The sequence below is a fragment of the Equus caballus genome, chromosome 7, assembly GCF_041296265.1.
Source record: "Equus caballus isolate H_3958 breed thoroughbred chromosome 7, TB-T2T, whole genome shotgun sequence".
Lineage (NCBI taxonomy): Eukaryota > Metazoa > Chordata > Mammalia > Perissodactyla > Equidae > Equus > Equus caballus.
The window spans coordinates 5,197,745-5,221,710 of NC_091690.1; the positions used below are offsets into that span (position 1 = coordinate 5,197,745).

A 23,966-nucleotide genomic window follows, 5' to 3' on the forward strand; every position below is an offset into this window, starting at 1 on the left:
AAAGGACATCATGCTCAGTGAAAGAAGCCAGACACAAAAAGACAAATGCTGTCTGATTCCACTCATAGGAAGTCCCTAGAAAAGCCAAATTCATAGAGACAGAAAGTAGGATGGTGGAGCCAGGGGCCGGGGGACGGGGTGGGCAGTTAGTTTCATGGGGACAGAGTTTCAGTTTGGGAAGATGAGAAAGTTCTGGAGACGGATGGTGGGGATGGTTGCACAACAATGCAAGCGTACTTAATGGCACTGAGCTGCATACTGAAAAATGATTCAGATGATAACTTTTATGTTATGTGTATTTTTCCACCATAAAAGAAATTGACGAGGGAAAAAAAGCCGGAGCTGAGTGGTAACTCAACAGACAGAAGCGTCAATTCCAAGAACAATCGTTTCTTGACATCTGTTACCAGGACAGGACAATGCTTCACCCAACCACTGATCACGAACCAAGAGCAGCTGCCATCCATGCCAGATGCCAGGAACCCGGAACCCTGACAGGTGTCAGTCGCAGCAATGTGTGCAGAGTCACACCTTCCCACGGTGACAAATCCCCCAGGCTGGAAAAAACAGCCCGTTCTCAAGAGCAAAAGAGTTTTTAAAAAAAAAAACAAAAACAAAAACAAAAAAACTTGCTTCAAAGATCAGGGACACTTCTTTTTTTTTTTTTTTTTTTTTTGAGGAAGATTAGCCCTGAGCTAACATCTGCCACCAATCCCCCTCTTTTTGCTGAGGAGGACTGGCCCTGAGCTCACGTCCGTGCCCATCTTCCTCTACTTTATATGTGGGACGCCTGCCACAGCATGTTTTTTGCCAAGCGGTGCCATGTCCACACCCGGGATCCGAACCAGCAAACCCCAGGCCGCCAAGGTGGAACGTGCGCACTTAACCGCTGCGCCACCGGGCCGGCCCCAGGGACCCTTCTACAGATAATACCATTCTGGCTACTTTGACTAAAATGGATACAGAAGTAAATCCACAGAGGAATGTCTTAAATTGTATCTCAAGACGCGTGAGCCCGGAGCATTTCAAACAAGCATCTAAATTTGGAGAACTTGGCCCTGGAATAAAACAGCGTTCACTGTTTGCCCTGATGCCCCAGCCAGAAGTGGCTCTCCCATTTCTAAACAGAGGGACACTCCTCCCAAAAAACACACACGCACATGCTTTATATGTGTCTCAGACTTGGCACAAACCCCGGCTGTCTTTTATTAGCTGTGTGGCCTTAGGCAAGTTAAGTAACCTCTCTGGTGTCTAAAACAAGGATAACAGCTCCTTTGGCAGCTGCGTGCCTTCGTAACACAGCAGATTCTACTCATTCTCTCCTCCCCTCACCATCGGTGAAAGCCGACTCCCCATCTCGACAGCTTCTTCACCCCACCCCCACCTCAGAGGTTTCCTTCATCCTCTACAAAATTCCAGACCCACAGGTGGTCTCTCTACTTCCACAAGGACTTTGCCCCGACCTTGATCATCCTTCTGGTCTGTCCCTGACCTACCAACATTCTCGAGATTTTTCCACAACATAATCCACAAACAAGCAGGTTCTCTTTCCCATTCCCGCCCAAACTCTCAGAAGAGGCGTGGTCTCCACTGTCCCAGCTCTCTCCTGTCCTGTTTCCTACCATCCAGCATCCATGCCGTGGAACGGCGCCTCCCCAGGGCTCCCGTGGAGTCCTCACTGACAATTCCATGGATTCTATTCAGAACTCACCCTGTAGCTTTGGGCTCAGGCGAGAAGTCCTGCCTTTCTCCCCCTCCCCTATCTTTTGTGAAACGACCCTTGAGCCGCCCACTCACTTTCTCCCACCTTGATCTCACTTTCACTGACTCTTCCCAGGGAATCTCACAACATGTAAAGGCACCATAAACAAGTCATGAGCGTGTGTGTGGAACTTGCCTTCCTGGGCATCAAAACATTATCCAACTACACTGATCAGAATGGTAATGGCCCTGGTGCGAAGGAAAACAGACATATTTATGGAGCCCCAGAAACAAACCCCAAATCAATGACGAAGGGGCAGATTTCTGCAATCAGTGGCAAGAGACTCCAACTAGTTATTTGGGGGAAAATGGAGACCCCTTCGAATCGTGCACACAAATAGATTGCAAATGTCCAGGATGAATATTTTTCTAAAAATGATAATAATTGGGGGCCAGCCCGGTGGCAAAGTGCTTAATTTCATGCACTCCATTTTGGTGGCCCGGGGTTCACAGGTTTGGATCCCGGGCACAGACCTGGCACCGCTCGTCAAGCCGTGCTGTGGTGGTGCCCCAAGTAAAACAGAGAAAGATGGGCACAGATGTTAGCTCAGGGCCAATCTTCCTCACACACACACACAAAATGATAATAATTAAAATTAAAATAGAAAATTTGGAAAAAAAACATTCGTTTTATGGATAGAAAGGGACTTTCTAAGCATAAAGTCACAAGAGAGGCATACAAAAATCCAGCCAGGGAGCCAGCCCGGTGACTCAGTGGTTAAGTGTGCACGTTCTGCTTCTCGGCGGCCCAGAGTTCACCGGTTCAGATCCCGGGTGTGGACATGGCACCGCTTGGCAAAAACCATGCTGTGGGAGGCATCCCACGTATTAAGTAGAGGAAGATGGGCATGGATGTTAGCTGAGGGGCAGTCTTCCTCAGCAAAAAGAGGAAGATTGGCAGTAGTTAGCTCAGGGCTAATCTTCCTCAAAAAAAAAACAAAAAAATCCAGCCCGGAACTCCATGAACATTTTATGCTTCTCTGCAACTGATATTCAGAGCATTTTCACCACTGATCAAAAAAGTCTGAAGATGCAATTGGCAGAGGGTTACCAGCCTTCGTCTATGGAAACCACATGCAGATGAATATTTCAAAAAACCACTAAGGTACCAAAAGATCAACGGACAAAAGATATGAACAGGAAGAGAAAACCCAAATGATAAATAAACAGGTTTTAAAAGGTTCAACTCTGATAGCAATCAGAGAAATGCAAATAGAAACAGTGACGACACATGGCACCTCCCTCCAGTAAATGATGAAAGATTTTTCAAACAACACTCAAAGCTGGCCAACGCTCCCTCTCAGCCAAAACTAGGAGGAACAACGGATGGTACATTTCTGGAAAGCCATCTGGCAACGGTATCAAGAACCTTTGACCCAGAAATTTCACTTCTGGAAAAGCAAGACTTGAAGAAACAAATGCTCGAGAAAGTTTTGATCCCAAAACGTTCACCCCTTTCGTTGTGAAAACTCAAAATCATCTAACTGCCCAACAACAGGGAAAGTTAAGTAAATTAAGACACAACAGAACCACCAGAAGGAAGTACCCCCCAATAATTGTGGAATAAAAATCGCTGTTTTGCTTTTTTCCTGTACACATTGCTTTTGAACAATCAGATTAGAAATAAACTTGTTTCTCTAAAATGAAAGTCTGTATCCATCCACTCCTACCCCTCTCTCAAGCAAGAGGAACATTCAATCGTCTAGCACAGGAGGTGGCAAAATCTGGCCCCCGACTTGGCTTTGTTAATAAAGTTTTATTGAAACACACAGCCATGACCACTCACTTATATGTTGCCTGTGGCTGCTTTCCCGCTCTAACAGCAATGCTTAGATGCAACGGAAACTGTACAGCCTGCAAAGTCTAAAGCATTTAATGTCTGAGCCTTTGCAGGAAAAGGCTTCCACCTCTTAGTCTAGTGAATACATCCAGCATCTCTCTAATGAACATGAGAAACAATTTAGAACCTTCATACCCGGGCATACCTTTCTGGCAATGGCTGTGCGTCCAGCACCGCTCAACAAACTGTCCGTTGATGACAGTGGCGGGGCAGTTGGTCTTGCCCTTGGCGGTGCCTGGACAAATGTCCCCGCACTCCTCATTGTCGTCCTTGTTCAGCACAATGTAATTATCTTCCACCGAGTCCAGAATGCGTGACCAGTCAATGGTGGCCAGGTAGCACAGCTCGTTGTTCTTCTCTATGCGGACGGAGCCGCGGGTGATGTTCATCAGGTTGTAGAGGCCAAGCTCCTTCAGGTGAACCATCTCGAAGATGACCAGCGCGTAGTTGAAGAAGAGACGAGAGCCCCGGATGACCGTGAGGTTGGGGAACAGGTCCTTCAGGCTCTCCAGCCCGTACACCCGGAAGAGCAGCAAGTAATCAGTGATCATGATGAGTTTGGGGAAACTGAGGTCTCGGAAATCCTCAGGCCTCGTTTTAAACATCAACAGAATCTGCAAGTGTCCTTCAATGACGGAGCAGTTGGCCAGTTCGTGCAGCCTCGTGAGGTTGTTCCGGATATCCATGCCAGGGCACACTAAAGTGAAAACAAGAAGAAAGCAAGGCAGGTGAGCCAACACGCCATGGATGGGTTACAAGAATTAGGGACGGGGCCAGCTTCGTGGGTGTGCGACCTGAGTCCCACGCTCACTCGGGGGGCCCTGCCCTTGGCTTGATGCTCTTCCATCCGTCTTGAAATCCTTAATCATTTTTGAGCAAGGGGCCCCACGCTTTCATTCTGCACCGGGCCCCGCAAATTCTGTAGTTAGCCCTGAGGAGTGGCTTTCTCGGTAAAGTGTCCATGCCTAAGTAATTACTTTCTAAAGGCAAAGAAAATAATTCCTTTGGCAGTACCTGTTAGAAGCTTTCAAGTCATCGCATCAAATCTGATGCAACGGAGACACTGGGATTACCGAGGATTGAGTAATGCGGCAGGTGCAGAAGGGGAAAGGGGAGCTGTCCCCAGTGAGTCAATGTCGGAGATCTTCAGGAAATGGATTTGTGGGGATAAAAGTGGCCACATCAGAAATGGGGCCAGGAGAGCTGAGTTTGTTTAGCCAATTCTCCACCTCATTGACTCTCCTTCCCAACCCTCCCTCCTTCCAGGCAGACAGCCAAGGCCTAATTACCTTTTATCTGAATGTGGCAAGGGTTTCCCAGTGAGTCTGATCTCCCCTGCACAAACACCCTGCATGCCCATTCTCCTAAAGGTGGTCCCTCCAGCCTCCAACACCCTCCATGGCTCCCCAGGACCCTCTCTCTCACAGCCTTTGGGGTTCCGCCCCTCCTTCCCCTGCACCATGCTAAACAGGCCTGCCCGCCCCTCTCGCACAACTCTGAGGCTCTGTGCTCCTCCCCTGTAACATAACCTATGAGGAGGAGTGAGTGAAATAACGCAGGGACTCAAGCAGAGCCTGGCGCACAGTGTGTGCTCAATTAACGTCAACTATTTTGTTGTTGTTTATTTCTCTTATTTATCACAGTCGTCCCGAGGCTCTGTGCCTTCATTTCCCCCAGAGTGGGAGTGGGCAGCCACTTTCTGTACAGGCTCAGATGGTAAATATTTTCAGCTCTGCGGTCAGACGGCCTGCGTCGAGCCGACTCCACTCGACCGTTGTCGCTGGAAAGCAGCCAGAGACAATATGGGAATGAGTGTCTGTGGCTGTGTGCCAATAAAACTTTATTTACAAGAACAGGCGGTGAGGGGAGCCGGAGTGTCATCTGGCACCACTTGTCCCACAGCAAGGCCGTCCCACAGAACTTTCGGCAACAATGGAAAATATGATGTTATGTACGTGCGCTGTCCACCACGGAAGCCACCAGCCGTCTGCGGCTCTCGAGCGCTGGAAACATGGCGAATAAGCCTGAGGAACTGAATATTTAACTTCGCTTGAGTTAACTTAAATGGAAATAGACACACGTGGCTAGCGGTGACTGAACCAGACACAGCAGCCCTGGCCCCACGGGCTGTCAAAGCCCTTTATGCCTCAGCCCCTTCTTTCTAAATCCAGCCACCATCCTTCAAGAGCCAGTTTGAATGCCACCTCCTCCAGGCAGCCTTCTCTGATTTCCTTTCCTCTGTAGACGTATTTGGATCTTTCCCTTCTCCTGTGTCCCTCACACTCAGTTAACAGTCACCAGAATCAAACTCTTTAGACAGCGTCTCCTTGTCAAAACACAAACACACCACTGCCTTCGGTATCTGGAATAGAAGGCTCCAGGCACAGCCCCCTGCTCATTTTATTTCAAGACACCAAACCTTCCGCTGATATCTCCGAGGCAAACAGGTTGTTCTACAGAATGGTAGTAAATCCTCTTAAAAATCCACCCCGAGAACAACTTGCAAAAGAAGCTCAAATTAAAGAGAAAACAGCAAAGCAAGCACAGCAGCAATGTTCCCGGGTCACATTCCGTACAGATTAGGCTCAATCAAGGGAAAACACACACACACTCACTAGGAAGCTGGGAGGCAGCTTCGAGGGGGCCAGGATGCCAGTTCCGGTCCCACACGCTCGTGCCACCCAAGCCCAAGACTGAGGCTCCCGGCCAGTGACACCTGCAGCATCCACATACAGAGGTCTCGACAGGTACCGCGCCATTGATCCCTCCCAACAAGCCCCATCCTCACCCCACAGATGAGAAAACTGCACCTCTGAGAGGCAAAGCCAGTCACCCAAGGACACACGGTCCAACAGGGACAGGCAGGGTCACCAGATTTGGCAAATAAAAATGCAGGATACCCAGTTAGACTTGAATTTCAGATAAGCAACCAGTACTTTTTTAGGATAAGTATATCCCACGCCATGTTTGGGATATACTCATCCTTAAAAATTGTTCATTGTTGATATGAAATTCCAATGTACCTGGATGTCCTTTCTTTTATCTGGCAACTTAGGGCTTAGTTTTGGCCATGGCTCTGTGCTTCTGAAGTCTGACCTTCACACTCTATATTTCACACACACACACATGAAATTGGTGCAAGTAGGGACTGACCCCATGGCCCAGTGGTTAAGTTCACATGCTCAGCTTCAGCGGCCTGGGGCTCCCCAGTTCGGATCCTGGGTGTGGACCTACACACTCTCCTCATCAGGCCATGCTGTGGTGGTATCCCACATAGAAGAACTAGAATGACCTACGTCTAGGATATATGACTATGTACTGGGGCTTTGGGGAGGAAAAAAATAAGAGGAAGATTGGCAACCAATGTTAGCTCAGGGCCAATCTTAAAAAAAAAAAAAAAGCAGAAATCATTTAAAAAAAACAAAAGACAGATTGGTCCAAGTAAAATTAACACCTGCCCACCATCCTCCCCAGGCTGTGGCAGGACCACAGACACAAACGTGCATTCAGAGATGAATCAGCTGTTGGACAATAGGAAAATGCAAATCCAAACCACTATGAGATACCACTTCACCCCCACTAGGATGGCTAAAATAAAAAAGACAGACAATAACAAGAGTTGGCAAGGATGCAGAGACATCGGAACCCTCACATATTACTGGTGGAAACAGAAAATGGTGCAGCTGCTGTGGAAAATGGTCTGGCAGTTCTTCAAAAGGCTAAGCAAAGAGTTACCATATGACCCAGCAATCCCACTCCTAGGTAGATACCCAAGAGAAATGAAAACGTACGTCCACAAGGAAACTTGTATATGAAGGCCCATAGCAGCATTAGTCCTACTAGCTGAAAAGTGGAAACAGCCCAAATGTCCATCAACTTATGAATGGACAGACACAGTGTGGCGTATCCCTACAATGGAATATTATTCAGCCATCAGAAGGAAGGAAGTCGTGATACATACCACAACATGGATGATCCTTGAAAACATTGTGCTCAGCGAAAGAAGCCAGACACAAAAGCCCACATGTGGTATGATTCCATTCACATGAAATGTGCAGAACAGACAAACCCAGAGACACAATGCAGATTAGTGGTTGCCAGGGGCTGGGGGAGGAGCAATGGGGAGTGACAGCTGAAGTACAGGATTTCTTTTAAGGGTGATGAAAATGTTCTCAAATTGATTGGAGGGATGGTTACACAACTCTGTGAATGTCCTAAGGACTACTGCATTGTAAACTTATAATGGGCAAAATGTATTGTATTGAATTCTATCTAATAAAGTTGTTATAAAAAATTAATGACTGCAATAGTAGGGCACAATACAGAATTGCTTTTTTAAAAAAATATCCAATGAGTCTAACTCAACTCATGAAAGCCATATGTGTCTCTATTACTCTAAGACAATACAGCAATTTATTGTTGGGACAGAAAATACCCAGAGGATGGAAGAAATGGTGCCAAAAATAGACGGAGGGCTTTCCTTCTGCCGGCTTTTAATATCTCTGAGTGGGAAACAAAGGATGCTTCAAGCCCTTAATAAGTGGCACCTGTCTGATAGCCACTCTACACATAGGTAGGGAAGCACGATGAGAAGGAGGGGGACCCCGGTGACAGCTAATATTTTCTGAGCATCTACCAGGTAAAGCGCTTGGTCCACACTCTGGCACACAGGTTCTCTTGCTGGATTCCAAAAGTAATCCCTAGAGGAGATGCCATTTTCATGCCCATTTTCTGATGAGCAAATCAAGACTCACACAGGCCAAGTGGTGGTGCTAGGATACAACCTGGTGGTCAAATGCAATTCTATGCTGTCACTGCCAGGTTACAATTTTACCATCTTTGTTCTTTCAAAAACATTGCCAGTGAAGAATGGAGAGCACGCGACTTAGAAAAAGAAACAATGAAACAGTGTAGTGTTCATGCAGTGACAACCTAGAGAAGGCTTGTTAAAGAGAATTTCCTTCATTCACTCTTCCAGCAAATATCCGCTGAGGACCTGTTCGGTGCCAGATGCTGTTCCAGGTACTGGAAGTGCTACAGAGAAGACGACAGATGCAGCCCTGGATCTCACAGACTAGTAGTTGCTATTAAGTACTCAAATCAACTTCAGATATAACTGAGGAGGATGCCATCAAGGAGAGCTTCAGGGTTTTAGAGGGGATCATAAAACCACACTATTTGACTCAGACTGGAACAATCAAGGAGGGCTTCCCAGAGGAGGTGATGCCATTACTAAGACCTCCACACACGGTGCAAGGAGAATTATTCAGTTCTGTCTACTTCATTGTAAGGTCAAGGGCAATGGCAAACTATGGCTCCTCGCCGTAGGTGACTACGTACGGTATGTAGGGTCTAGAGCAAGCGATATCCGATAGAACTATAACGTGAGTCACCCGTGGCACTTTCAATTTTCTCTAAAAAGGTAAAAAGAAACAGATGAAACGGAATACATTTTATTTAATCCAATATCTCCAAAAATTTCACTTCACCACGGAAGCAATACTAAAAATTTATTAATGAGATACTCTATAGGATTTTTTTTCCCACTACGCCTCCGACATGCCATGTGTTTTCTATTTGAAGCATGTCTCGACTCAGATGCTAATTTTCCCTCGGAAACATTCGGTCTGTCTATGTAGATTTCATAAAATGAATCACTGGAAAATGTAGGTTCGTATCCCCAAGTTGTTCCAAACAGACGAACAGAGTTTTCCAATAAAAGAATCAAGCATTGATTTTTTTTTACATTCAAATGAGCTAAAGTTAAATAAAAGTTTACATTTACATTTAAATGAATTAAAGTTAAATAAAAGTAAAATTTTGGTCGCACTGGCCACAATTTCAAAAGCCATGAGCGGACAGTGGCCGCCATGTTGGATAGCACAGACAGAAGATTTCCACCAAAATAGAACTTTCTATCAAACAGGGCTGGTCTAGAATTTCTCCCTCAACCAGAGGAATCAGAATTTTCCAGAAGGAGAGAAGGCTGACATGAGAGCTGTCTTGAAAAGTTTTCTCTTTCTCCTGGTTTTCTCTCCACCACGAAAGCAGAATAGGGGGCAGCTGAGGGGCAGGGAAGAGGTATCTAGAAAATTCTGAAACGCCTTTACAATGCTAAGAATTTCCTACTTTCTGCTTTCGCTCATGAATGTACTCATTCCTTAGTCTCAGCATTCTTTAAACGCTGCCTGGTGACCGAGTCTGGGGCCACACGTTCCTCTCTGCGTTCTTCCTAGTCTTCACCACGTCCTCCGAAATTCAGGGGTCCTGTACCAACAAGCCTTGGATTCGAGTGTCAGGTCACCTGTACCAGTTTTGGGGCACACTAGCAGCCCAACAGATCTGGCTTCCTACTCCAGCCCTGGCACCTGCCAGCCGCGTAATCCTGGGCCACGCCCTCAATCTCCGGATGCCTCAGTTTCCTCACTGAAAACAGTGACAATTGCACGATAAAAGCTATGAAGAACAGAGGAGGACGAGGGTCTGGACCCATGCACCTGTTAGTTCTCCACTCTGAGCTACGTGGAACCAACTCCCAGACTAATGACCTTCAGAAATTAGAACTTGGGCACATCGAGGTATCAGATACCCTTCAGATTCTCCACCTGCCTGAAAGGCTGGCTCTTAAAATCGACTTCGGCAAAGAAGGAGAAATGGAGGAACTGTGGCAGGTGGCAACACTGGGAGACCTGGATTCTAGTGCAGGTTCTGGACCCGGCAAGTCAGCCATGAGGAAATCACTCCTGTATTCATTCAACAAACGTATGCTGAGCATCCCGATGTGCCAAGTATCATGCTGGGCACAGGGACTATCTAGGTAAAGTTGAAGCCTTACAGCACCCAGCGATCCCTATTCTGAAAATCTGCTACAAGTAGGTTCACACATGAAATATGACTCTGGTGATGGGTCATTCAACTCAGCAATGTCCACAACAACCAGAGACTGGAAACAATATAGCTGTCCATCAAAAGGGGATCAGTTAAATCAATTATGGTTTGTCCACGTGATGCAGTGGTTCTCAAAGTGGGGTCCCCGGACCAGCAGCATCAGTATCTCCTGGGAACCTATTAGACATTCTGATCCTCTGGGTGTGGGGCCCAGGAATCTGCATTTCAACACACCCTCCAGGGGATCTTGATGCATGCTCAGGTCCGAGAATCAGTGATACAATGCAGAAGTTAGCAAAATTTTCCTTGGAAGGGCCAGGGAGCAAATACCTGCCATTTTGCAGGTGATACAGTCTCGGTTGCAACTACCCAAGTCTACCTTTGTAGTGCTAAAAGCAAGAAAAAGTGGCATGGTTTTGCTCCAATAAAACTTTATTTAGAGATGCTGAAATGTGAATTTCATATAATTCTCATAGGTCATGAAATAATCCTTGTAATTTTTGCTCAACCATTTAAAAATGTGAGGAACATTCTCAGCTCAGGGGCTGCACTAAAGCAGATGGCACGTCAGATCTGGCCCACGAGCTGTAGTTAGCTAATGGCTGATGCAATGGAATACTATACAGCTGTGAAAAGGAGAAAGAAAGCTCGTTATGGGTGATAACGGGAAGATCTCCAGGATATGTTGCTAACAGTAAAAAGCAAGATGGTCAGTCTTTGTGATATGCTATTACTTATGTAAAAACGGGGGGCAGGAAATAGAAGCACGTATTAGCTTATACATGCAAACACTATCTTCCAGGAGGGTAAATAAGCACCCAAAAAAATTTCTTTTGCAACGCTGGTTACCTCTGGGGAGAGGAAATAAGTAGGCAGGGGACAAGAAGAGAAAAAGAATTTCACTGCCAACACTCTTCATGTCTGTGAATTTTTGATGCGGGATGGGATCATATAATCAAAAAGTCACAAAAAAATTAAATGGAATTGAAAATGAATCGGAGGTGAGGAAGTGAGCCTGCAGGATATTCTTTCCAGGAGTCTTGCAAAAGGAAGGAGCTAGTGTGGCTGGTGGAGGGGCGTCAGCTTGAGGGGGGGTTAAGGGATGGATTGGAGGTGGGGGGCTGAGGCACTGTCCCATAAATTCTCAATAAAAATACTGATGGGAGACGCCACAGCCCACAGAGAGGAGACCTGAGGAGGCTGGGTCTTTAGCCCAGATGAATGGATAGCTGAGTAGAAAGGAGGGTCCCTCTGCCTCCATAGAGGCCAGTCAAGGGGAGACGGGGGCCCTGAAGTGGATGCTCAGGTACCTTGCAACAGAGGAATGCAGATGGGAACAGCAGACCATCAAAGATGGAGAATGGAGGAAGAAAATAGTGTAACCTGTGACCTAGAGGTGAAAGAGGTCCATGATGTGACCTTCATCATCCAGACCACAATCTTTCTGGAACCTCCCACAAGGTCATCAATCTTGGAGGATGTAGGGAGGGGATCTCTTGAACAAACCAAGAGCCAGCAAGGAGCTGTGGGAGATGTGAAAGTCGAAGAAAGCCCCCAGAAAGATGTTACCAGAGGGGTCCCTATAGGGTTCTCTCTCCTGGGGTGAGGAAGGCCGATGCCTGACCCATCATGTTCACAAGGCGGGACATTAAAAGGCCAGAGGGGACCCACAAATTCCACGTACCTCGGATCTGCAGGGGAGATGAGCTTGAAAAACAGAATTCAAGAGGGTAACCACAAGAAAGCCACATCAGGAAGAAAGGACAGCGTAGCAGGTGAAATGGACTCCACCAGAAATTGCTAGACACCGAGGGGCAGTCAGTACCCTGAGGGGTGGGGGTGCACAAGGTTGGGGCATGAGCACCAGGCAGAACACTATGTGATGTCACCGAGATGGATTTTCTAGAAGAAGAAAGAAACAGAGGCTCAGAGAGGACTGTGTCCCACTCAAGGTCACACAGCAAGGATTACACAGACCCGGAATTTGAACCCAGGATATTAGTTTGCTGGGGCTGCCGTAACAAAGAACCCCAGACTGGGTGGCTTACACAACAGACCTTTAATTTCTCCCTGTTCTGGAGGCTAGAAGTCCAAGATTAAGGTGGTGGCAGGGTTGCTTCCGTCTTTGGCTTCTAGATGGGCCATCTTCTCCCTGTGTCCCCACATAGTCTTCCCTCCGTGCACGCACAGCTCTGTATCCGAACCTCCTCTTCTCATAAAGACACCCGTCACCTTGGATCAGGGCCCACCCTAATGACCTCATTTTAATTGAATTACCACTTTAAAGACCCTTTCTCCAAAGATAGTCACATTCTGAGGTGCTAGGGGTTAGGACTTCAACTTATGAATTTTGTGGGGACATAATTCAGCCTATCACACACAATTCCCTAGGACACCAGCACCTGAGCCCTAAGCCATGACACATGGGTTCTCAAAGCGTGGTCTGTGGACCACCAGCATCAGAATCACGGGGGGCGGGGGAGAGATTTAAAATGCAGATTCCAACGCCTGGCTTTAGACCAATTGATTCAATATCTCCAGGATCTAGACCCTAGAATCTGCATTTTATTTCCTTTTACTTTATTTCATTTTTATTTATTCATTTATTTTTGGTGAGGAAGATTGGCCCTGAGCTAACATCTGTTGCCATTTGTCCTCTTTTTTTTTTTTCTTACCTTTTCTTCCCAAAGCCCCAGTACATAGTTATGTATCCTAGCTGTAGGTCCTTCTAGTTCTTCTATGTGGGATGCTGCCACAGCATGGCTTGGCAAGCGATGTGTAGGTCCGCACCCAGGATCCGAACGGGTGAACCCCAAGCCACCGAAGTGGAGCACACAAACTTAACGACTCACCCAGGGGGCTGAGAATGCGCACTTTAAACAAGGTCACCCAAGGATGTAAAGGGGACTCAAGTAGGACAGACATACCACCTACCCAACCTGGCCCACCTCTCCAGCAGGGCCCCTGCCAGCCCCAGGCTTCTGCCCGCCTCATTCCACTAAGCACTCTGCCCCAGGATCAACGCAATCAGATGCCTTCTTTGGGGCTGTTGCTTGTTACTAGAAGGAACCCTGTAAGCAAGGTGGACCGGCCCTAAGGAATTTCAAAGAAAGCTAGACCCACACTCGTTTTATCCACCTGGGTCCCTAGCTGGCATGTTTCAGAGCCAATTCTGACCTCAGTTGTCTTAGTCAGTTGGGGCCATCACAACAAAATGCCATAGGCTGGGTGGCTTATACAAGGGACATTGATTTTTCACAGTTCTGGAGGCTGCAAGTCCAAGATCAAGGTAGCCACGTGGTCGGTTTCTGGTGAGGGCTCTCCTCCCGGCTTGCAGACAACCACCTCCTCACTGTGTCTTCACATGGTCATTCCTTGGTGAGAGGTCTCTCTCTCTCTCCCTCTTCTTATAAGGCCCCCAATCCTATTGGATAAGGGCTTTACTCCGATGACCTCGTTTAGCCTTAATTACATCCTAAAAGCTCTATCTCCAAATACAGCCACCTTGGGGGCTAGGGTTTCAACAGACCAATTGGCGGGGGGGGGGAGGGGGTGCAATCGAGTCCACAGAAGTTCTTCTCCAGGCAAACTTTCTGCTCCTAGCTTCAAGCCATCCCATCCCCTCCAGGACCTGCTCCCTCCGGGTGAGACTTCGCTTCCTGCTTTGCACAAACGTGTATCAAGCCCTTCTCCCACCCACACTTGGAGCACGGTTTCATTTATCCACGGAGCCAACGTGCCACTAGAACACGTCTCCAATGGACACACCAAGGTCTCTGGGCACCCAGATGGATATACCCAATGGGAAGGAGAAGGCATGGATGATGAAGCCAGAGAGGGCAGGAAGGAAGCCTCTGACGTGGTTCCGTGAGGAGGAAGCCATGGGCAAAACGGGGGGAAAGCACGCTGGGGGCACAGGAAGCGCATGCAAAAATGCAGAGGCATGAAGAACAGAGAACCCCTAGGAACGGCAGCCATGAGCTCGGGGCAGTGAGATTGCACACAGCTGCGGCCAGGCTCAGGTGCCGGGGCAAAGGACTTAGCTGGCAGCCACAGGAGCACCAAAGCAGGAAGTAGAAAAACCCACCGGGCAACGGAGCAGAGAAGGTGCTGATGGGGGCATGCTGGAACCACTGTATATACGGGGTGGCCGGGGGCAGCTGATCCGGGAGGTGGGTGCAAGAAGAGGGGCAAGGCCACAGGGACACTAGGGAATTAGCAACATTGGGACTTGGTCCCCAGGGAGGTGGAGGAGAGGAGGAGAAGTAAGGGGCCGCTGTTAGCGAACCTGGAGAAACTGAGATAGGACCAGTTTGGGGTGGGGAAGACAGCTGGCTCAGTTTGGGGCCCGTGGAGTCTATGAGGATTCTGAGATGTTCCCGGATGTGGGTCCAGTGGGTGCTGGGAGGACGTGGGTCTGGAGCTTAAGAAGAGGGGTGGATGCTGGTGGAAGTGTGACAATAGGTGATATAACCTGGAAGAGTCAGGGCAACTGGGAGGAGAAAAGGATGGGAGGCGGAAGGTTCTGGAGAACCCAATATTTAAGGACAGGGGACCAGAGAGAGGACCAAAGACCCACAGCCACTCAGACACCAACACCTTCCATAAGCCTGTCAGAAAGCTCTGGAACCTCCAGGCTAGTTCCTCCGGTCAATTCCACAGTTTGTAATCCTCAGGACATGGCACACGAAATCACAGGATCATAAGGGGCTTCCGTGCCATCTCGGGAGTCCAACTCCTCATTTATACACAGAGACAGATACTGCCACAGAAGACACAGTAAAAAAAAAAAAACCAAGAGGGGTCTTGCAAGACCGAAAGGCATCTTGTAAAAAGAAAAAAGCAGCATACAACTTCGACACAATGCAACTGGATATAATTAGGAAAGAACACCTCACTTAGAACTCATCCCTTTTCTGATCTTCTGCAAGGAAACAGGAAAGATCTTTGAAAATACGTTGGCAACAAGAAATCACGGAAAGACCATCAGAAAACAACTGTAGCCCTACTCTCTTTATTCTTTTGGGTCCAACCATTTTTTCTGCACTGTTGACAAAAGCAGGTTTTGGAAAGTACCTGCGTTTTCCGCATTTCCACAAAGGCGTAGGAGGCAAGAATCTCCTGGTGACAGGCTCCTAGTCCTGAACAGAAGGCAGAGGCTTCTCCATAAACTGTGATGTGACACCACACCCTGACGGAATTGGAAGAAAAACCCAGAGTGGGGTTTTTAATCCTCACCAATCTGCCTCGACCTCCAACTGGAACTCATGTCCAGTCTGCATTTGGCAATACAGAAAAGCAAATCTTGCTCTGCTCGAAACAAAATATGGTTCTGAAATCCCGAAAGCCACTGGGGCACCACCCCCAACCCCGGACCCCGGGGTCAGCAGAACACAAGACACCCCTCCTTGAAACACGAGCCAGGGGGTTGGTGTCATCTCATGAGCTTTACAAGAGGTAACCAAGGACTTGTGCACAGATGAAAAAAGGACAAAGAGGGCCAATGCATTCCAAAGGATTCTGCACGGGCCTCGGCAAACCCAATTTGCAACTTTTAAACCACAGTGATAGGAAACCACCGGCAGCTGAGTCCCGGTGTTTGCGGTAGTTAAGTCCTCAAACACTGAATTCGCAAATACTGCAACATTGTCCCTAGAGGCAATACATGGTTAGATTTCTGCTACCCTCTGGCTAGAATATTTTCACCCCTTGATCAATACATAACCTTGTCTCATGTATGTTTCTGTCTCGGGATACTTTATGTAAGATACATTGTTGATTCATTAACTGGAAGTCACGGCCAACAGCGCTAAGCCCAGCTCGTGGCTGAGCGAAGTTTATCTAACGCACTTATTTTCTCCATAAGGCACCTTGCAGCCACCTTGGCATTATTCTTGTGCTTAACCAGACAGCCTTTCAGCACTAAGGGTGGGGGCCATTTTAGGCAGCAAAATCACCCACAAAAAGCACAGAAAGGCAGAAAACATGGCTCTCGATATGTCATAGAAAAGGACACTTGTTTTCCTCCTTGAGGACTGTGGAATCCACATGACACGAGCTGAAACAAGAAGGGAGAGCCCAGCCACGCCTGACCTCAGCTGGGAACATGCCGGTTGTGAGATTCGAATTCTTTGCTGCTCTGCATGTGTCCCGGAGAGACTGCAAAACTGCTCAGAGTACTGATTCTGGAGTCACAGATAAATTTTAGCGACTAGGCGAGTTCACAAATACGGAATCCATGGATAATGAGAATCGTATGACTGCTTAAATTAAAAATTTCAATTTTAAGAATATTAATCCGATTATAAGATATTTTTTAAAGCCTAGAGAGAAAACTAGGAATGCTTAGCAGATCGGTGTTGCCAGGGAGCAGGGGAGGGGATAGTGTAACAGTAAAGGGGTACCCCGACGGAGCTTGGGCGGTCACAGCACTGTTCTGCACCCTAATTGTGGGGATAGCCACACGACTCTATGCATGGGTAAAATTCATAAAACTATGCACCAAAAAAGTTAGTTTCACTGTCTGGTTTTTTAATTTTTTTTTTTTTTTGAGGAAGATTAGCCCTGAGCTAACATCTGCTGCCAATCCTCCTCTTTTTGCTGAGGAAGACTGGCCCTGAGCTAACATCCGTGCCCATCTTCCTCTACTTTCTATGTGGGACACCTGCCACAGCATGGCTTGCCAAGCGGTGTCACGTCCGAACCCGGGATCCGAACCCGCGAACCCTGGGCTGCCGAAGAGGAACAGGCAAACTTAACTGCTGCGCCACTGGGCCGGCCCCCAAAATAAAAATTTTTTAAAAAGACAAGCTGATAGCACAGTCACGTCCCAGGATACAAACGAAATGGTTTTAGGGGCAAATTGTTGCAGGAGAAATGTGTTTCTTCCTCTTTATATTTTTGTAAATGTTTTTGCAATGAAAACGCATTACTTGTTAATTTAAAAAGACACAAATAAAGTCCAATCACAAAATATAAACCAAGCCATCTCTGATGTATTCTTAATAGAAATTAACGCAAGGGGGTCTGGAGAGAAAATCTCCTAGCAGACGCCACTTTCTTTTAGGTTCTAGAGACAGGACTGACGGCAAAGAATCCTCATTCAGTGCCAAGATGATTGTTTAAATGAATAAATCCTCAGATCACACACATAGTTTATGACGGAACATCACTGTTATTTTCTCACCATCAGAACCCACATATTCAGCACAGCAAGTGGTAGAAATTTCCTTAAGGCGGCTTTCTCTGTAAAGGGGAAAACGCAATACCCCTGGGTGTTTCATTTAACTTGATTCATTCACATCGTACCAGGGACCACGTAAGCCATCAGGCATGTTGTCATGATCCTCAAGAAGTTTGTTCTAAGTCAGGAGTCGGCAAACTTTCTCTGGAAAGGGCCAAAGTGTGAATATTTTGGGGGCCAAGCGATCACAACTATTCAACTCCAACGTTAGAGGACAGAAACAGCCATAGAGGATGCAGACACAACAAGTGTAGCTGCTGCCAATAAAACTTTATTTACAAAAACCGGCGTGGGCGGGCAGCGTTTGGCCCTGCGGCCGTGGTTGGCCGACCCCTGTTCTAGATGAAGGAGTTTGACCACGTGTAAATAAAAAAGTGGGCTGAGAGAGGGTCAGAGTAGGGATCAGTACTCTAGGAAGACAGAGCTAACATCTCAGCCCAGGAAGGGAACAGAGGGAGGCGAGAGAGGGGACCAGGAGGAAGCCAGGCACAGCGAAACCTGGCCAGGAGACTGCGCCTTCCAGTCGGAGGAAGAGGGCAGTGGCAAACCCAGAAAGGCCAGCTGGGGTGAGGCTGTAGGGACCCAGCTGAGACGTGAGGGATCACCTTCGCTACAGCCATCAGCGAAGTGATGGAGACACAAGCCAGATGCTATGGGCAGAGGAGTGGCTGAAAGGTGAGGGTGGTGAGGACCGACCGGGGGATGTTCGGTAGTGGGAGGCTGGAGGTGGGTGGTGCGTAATGGGGTCCGAGAGAGTATTGAGTGTTTTTAGGCTGGAAAGAGAAAGGTTCCTGGATGCATGGGGATGCCTGAACAAACAGAGGGGAGAGAGCAGGGATCCAGCTGGGGAGGTGTCCCAGACAAGGAAAGTTATGTCCCCGCATGCAGTGGTTTTCAACTGGGGATAGCTGGCAATGTCTGGAGACACTGTGGGTTGTCATGACATGCAGAGGGGAGGGGCTACTGGCATGGAGTCGGGAGAGACCAGGGACGCTGCCCACCATCTTATAATACACAGGACAGCCCCCCACAACCAAGAACTATCCAGCCCCAAATGTCAAGAGCACTGAGGTTGAGAGGTCCTGCTCCAACCAAATTAAGAATGGAAGTCAGCAATGGAATGGGATGAGGTGGGGACCCCAGTGGGCTCACCCCGATGACCTCTATGAGCGAGTTGGGCAGGGATGAAGGGCAAGTCTCCAAGAGAGAAGCAAAGGTTAGGAGTAACCCCAGGGAGGTGACTGAGCAGGTGAAAGTTCTGGTCCAAGGGTCCCAGAGCGCACAAGAGAACACGCAAGAGAAACATCTCGTGCCACCCTCCAGAATCGTCACCCTCGTGCTAACCCTAACCCTCACCCTCCAGAAATAAGGGGATCTGAGAAATGAGGGGGGATCCCAAAGCAAGCGTCTCATACCTCAATTATTCAACTCATTGGACTCGCCCCCCCCCCCCCAAAGTTCTGTGGGTTTTCATTTTAATTAATCCCACATTGCCTACATTCTCTGACTTTGCAATGCACCGCCCCCTAGCCCCCGGCCAGAGTGATCTCAGATCAGAGGCAGCCAATCCGAGGAGAATTGAAGGGGGAAGCCATTACCCTCTTCAGCAAAGCAACAGAGACGCCACCAGAGAATGAAGTGGCGCATCCCATTCGACATCTCGGAGAAAAAGCCCTTCATTCCCGAAAAATCACGCTGATCTGCCTCCACCGCGCACCCCAGCCAAAATGCAGTCTCAGCTGATGTAAGGGATTAACGATTTGTAAAGTTTCTCGCCCCCCCCGCCCCCAGCCTCTGAGGGGCCTCACATCTCATTTATTTGGTGGGATTTTGTTAACCGTTACCACAAGGGAGGGATGGGGAGGCTGAGACCCCAGTGAACAATCTTTTATTAAGAACCCAGCACTCTGCAAGCTGGGGTTCTGACCCTAGCTCTGCCGCCTGCTGGCTCTGTAACCTCGTCAAGTTTCTCACCTGCAAAAAGGGATGCTAAACCCCACATCACAGGCTTGTGGTGAGAATTAACGCAGATCATACATGCAAGGCGTATGGAATGGCTCCCGCCAAACGTTTGCTTTTATTCTTGTTACTTAGGTATTATTTGAAGAATAAAGGAGCCGTGGCTTGGAGAACCGGTGAGAACACAAAGGAAAAGAGTTGAATCAAGAAGAGATATTTAGGAGGCTGGCCCCCATGGCCAAGTGGTTAAAGTTCCACGTGCTTTGCTTCTGCAGCCTGAGTTCGCAGGTTCGGATCCCAGGCGTGGACCTACTCCACTCATCAGCCATGCTGTGGAGGCCTCCCATACAAACAAAAAAATAGGGGAAGATTGGCACAGATGTTAGCTCAGGGCTAATCTTCCTCAAGCAAAAAAAAAAAAAAAGGAAAAGGAGGAAGATTGGCAAGGGATGTTAGCTCAGAGCGAATCTTCCTCACTAATAAATACATAAAATTTTTTAAAATATAAAAAACCAAGAAATATTTAGCAAATGCCTACTATGTGCCAGGCACTGTTCTAGGCTCTGGAAAAGTCACAGAGAATGAAATAAACAGAAGCTTCTGCCCTTGGGAAAACTGTTAACATGTAACGAAGCGGTAAATCCATCTGCTCATTCGTGGAAGCCCAGGCACAAATCCACGATTAATTACCAAAGCTACAAGGAACAGAGGAACAGGGAACCACACATACACATGCGTGCATGTGCACACACACACACACACACACATCCACAAAGCCTGGCGTAGCTCTAACAACTCGTCTTGGATTTTCTTAACAAGATCCTAGACCAATTGTCACCCTTCCTTCATGGAGCGCCCACTGGACCTCAGGCACACAGGGGCATCGAAACGTTGCGTAATTGGCAGAGGTGCTCAGCAAACCCGGTTTGTCAACTCCTGGGCTCACGTGTGCTTTCTCACGCACCTCACTCACTGTCGGGGGACCCAGGAGCCTCTTCCTCTCCTCCCCAACCCCTTCCTCATCACGACTGATTTCCTTTTATGGAGAAATCTGAAGAAGTAACCCAACAGATATTTTTAAAGCCGAGCCTCAGACACCACGGTGGGAAACTCTAGCCGTCTTCTCTTAAACAATCTTCGTCCCACAACCAGAAGGGCCTGTTGTCAGGTCCAAGAAGGATGCTGGGGTCGGGGTGGGCCTCCGTCTGCTGCCTGCACAGGGACACCCAGGAGGGAAGCCCATGGGGTTAGGGGCCATGAGAGGCTCACCAAGGTTAGAGACCTCCTGGGGCTGACAGGTAAAGACCCCTTCACGGAGGGCAGAGCTGGAGGGGGCCGTTAGCAAGGAGACGCCGGACACCCTGCAGCAGTCCAGAGGCTGGGGCGGGCACCACAGGGAGGCTCGAGTTCTCCCTCTGGCACTGACTTTGGGGCAAGCAAGTTACGTCCTCACTGAGTCTCAATTTACTCCTTTCTGAAATGGGCAAACAACAGAATTTTTTTTTTCGGCCTTTGGGGACCACTCTGAGGGTCCAGAGAGATGGGATGGATCAGCCCGTGGCATTTGCTGACACCCACTACAATAATCCTGATTTTCAAAACCTCCACTATTTCTGCTACTATGACCGTGCTGTTGTCAAGGCGCCAGAGTTTGCCTCCGGACATCTGGAAACAGAACCCCAAAGTGTAAACACGGACCTGAGGTCCGAGGTAGCCACGGGCCTAGATCCCAGAAAGAGGGTGGAAGGATTCTACCGCCAAGGGAGCCCAAGGGACCCCCAGTCGGTCACTCTCGACTCTGACTTCAAACCGTGTGTGCCCCGCGCACTTGCCTCTCCGAGGCCGCCCGGACTTAGTGACCCCACTTCTCGGAGGCGACCCAGAGAGGACGCGTGTCCCCTCTCCGGAGCGACCTGGGCTCGGAGAGGGCCAGGCACGGGTCCGAGGCGCACTCCGGGGAGGCGCCCCGCAGCAGGGCGGACACTGGCGCAAGGTTTCTCCAGCTCGGGGCCGGCACGCGGGGCGCGGAGCCGCGAGCCCAGGCGGGCAAAGACCAAGGTCAGCGGCTTCCCGCCCCCCGCGAGACCGGAGTGACCGCCCCGGCCACCCGCCTCGCCAACCTGGAGGGCTCTCAGTCCACAGCGGGGGCTCCATTTTGGCGAGAGGTACCCTCCCCACCGCGCTACTCCCCGCCCACTCCCGGACCCCCAGACTCACCCTCTCCGGGGTACAGGTGGCCCGCGGCGCCCACCAGCAGCGCCGCCACGGCCACCAGGAGCGGCGCGGCCGCCGCCCCCCGCCGGCCCCCTGCGCCCATGGCTGCGGGAGCGCGGGGTCCCGACGGATCAGAGCGCGCGGCGCCGGCCCGTGGGGGTCATGCTCCGAGGCGGCAGCCCGAGAGGCGCTGGGGGCCGCGCGTCCTTTTCTTCCAAGCCCGCGGCCCTCGGATCACAGCCCCCGCCCGGGAGCCTCCTGGAATCAGCCCCGGGAGGGGCGCACGGCCTCGGCCGCTACAAATCCGGCGGCGCGGCCCGGCGGAGGCGGCCCCGACCCCGAGCCACTGCGGCCCGGGTCCCGTCCGGCGATCTCAGGGCCCGGAGCCCCGCGCTGCGCCCTGGCTTCCCGGCTCTCGGCCCCGAGCGCGTCTGTGCCGCGATCTGCGGACGCGCGGACAAACGGACGCGCAGACAGACGGACGCGCGGACGGGCGGGCGGGCACCTGGGCTGGCGGGTGGCGGGCGGGCGGCGGGAGCGAGGGCTGCTCGGCCCGTAAACAACGCGGCCGTCAGCTGGGCCCCGTGCGGGCCGCGGGAAAAGGCGGCGCGGATCCGGACTCGGAAGGGACTCGGCGCCCGGGAGAGGCCCGGGAGGGGTGGAGGGAGGCCGCGCAGAGGGAGGCGCCGCCCCGCCCCGTCCGCCGGCCTCCCTATTCTGGGCCCCGCGCTGGAGGCCCCGGGCGCGCCCTAGCCGAGGGGCGCCCCAGATCCCCGCCCGGCCCGAGCGCCCCAGACAGCCCCGCGTCTCCGGTCCCAGAGCCGGGGGGCGCCCCAGATGCCGGAGCCAGCGAGACGGATCCCGTCTTTAACAGTTTGCTATTTTGTCCCTCGTGGACTTCGGGGAATTCAGTTTGCTTTTTAAAAAATATTACATGAAAATATTATCGATCTTGGTCACTCGGTTTTTTTGGTATTCCCTTAAATGTTTCACTCGCCCCCCCCTCGTCCCAGTGAGTCTTGTCCTAGAGCGCGGGCGCCCCCGATGTCCCACCCCGAGTGCGCCCCCACCCAGCGCCGGGCCCCTGGGGACAGCCACGTGCACGCGCGCCCCGTGCGCTCGGTGCGCTCGGTGCGCTCGGTGGCCGGGGCCCTTCGGCGCTGCATGGGGTTCCACTTGGAGAAATGATACTTGGGAGAACGTGCGGAACCTCGCAAAAGGGCAAACCAAGCGCTGGAGACCCCGGATACCGCGCAGGTGGACACACCCGATTTTCAATACGCAGACCCAAAGTCCATGTGCGTCTGAATGTCTAGCAAACGTCGTTCGAGAATAGGGCACGACGGTGGTCAGCCCACCTTAGTGAAGCGGGGAAGGGCTTTAAGTACAGGAAGCCGGAGTGGCAGTGGGAATCTGGCTTCCCCACCCCTCACACTTCCTGTGTAGCCTCCGATGGGTGACTTCACTCTCTGGGGCTGGCCTCACCTGTATAATGGATGTAACAACGCCTGCATGTCAGATTTGGGCACTTGCACGGAAAATAAAGCACGAGAAAGCCCTCAACACAATTCTAGGCGGAAGGCATTCATTCTGAGGAGCTGGGCCCGCTGTTTCTCCAAGACGCCAAAACTCTTTCTGCCTCTGGCTTTTACCCAGGCCGTCCCCTCCCCCTGTCCTTCCAGCGCCTGGCTCCACCTCTCTGCTCCTGTGAGCCTTCCGTGACCACAACCATCCATTCCTTTCTTTGTTCCCTTCCCTGAGATTTATATCACCCCCAGTATCTCCACTTGAAATTCTCACTTATTTTTTGCGTGTGTCTCTTCGTCCCTCCCCGGGGAAATGTTGTCAGTCTTGTTTGCTATTTCACACCGGGTACCTGACATACCCGTTGCGTAATAAATATTTGTTGAATGGAAGAATCAACATGCAATAAGTAGTAGGGGTTTACAGCGAGCAAAATAAACACAGTCCATTTCCTTGTCGACCTCACAGTCTAGCAGGGGAGAGGGCCATTAATTAAACAATCATCCGTGTTATAAGGTGGGGCCTGGGGGATAAGGA

The 23,966-nt window shown here is 49.9% G+C and overlaps 1 protein-coding gene across 4 annotated transcripts in view; it reads right to left on the reverse strand.

Annotated features, from left to right (window-relative positions):
• INSR (insulin receptor) overlaps positions 1-22,698 on the reverse strand; it is a 124,882-nt gene extending 102,184 nt beyond the window's left edge. For 3 of the 4 annotated variants that reach the window (XM_023644612.2, XM_023644610.2, XM_023644609.2), the window contains exons 1-2: positions 21,909-22,525; positions 3,747-4,298 (exon numbers count right to left, since the gene is read on the reverse strand). In XM_023644612.2, the coding sequence (XP_023500380.1) occupies positions 3,747-4,298; positions 21,909-22,008 (652 nt within the window). In that variant the 5' untranslated portion in view covers positions 22,009-22,525. Of the gene's footprint in view, positions 1-3,746; positions 4,299-21,908 lie in introns of all 4 variants that reach the window. The other variant, XM_023644611.2, reaches the window with a different exon arrangement.
• Positions 22,699-23,966: the final 1,268 nt, after the last annotated feature.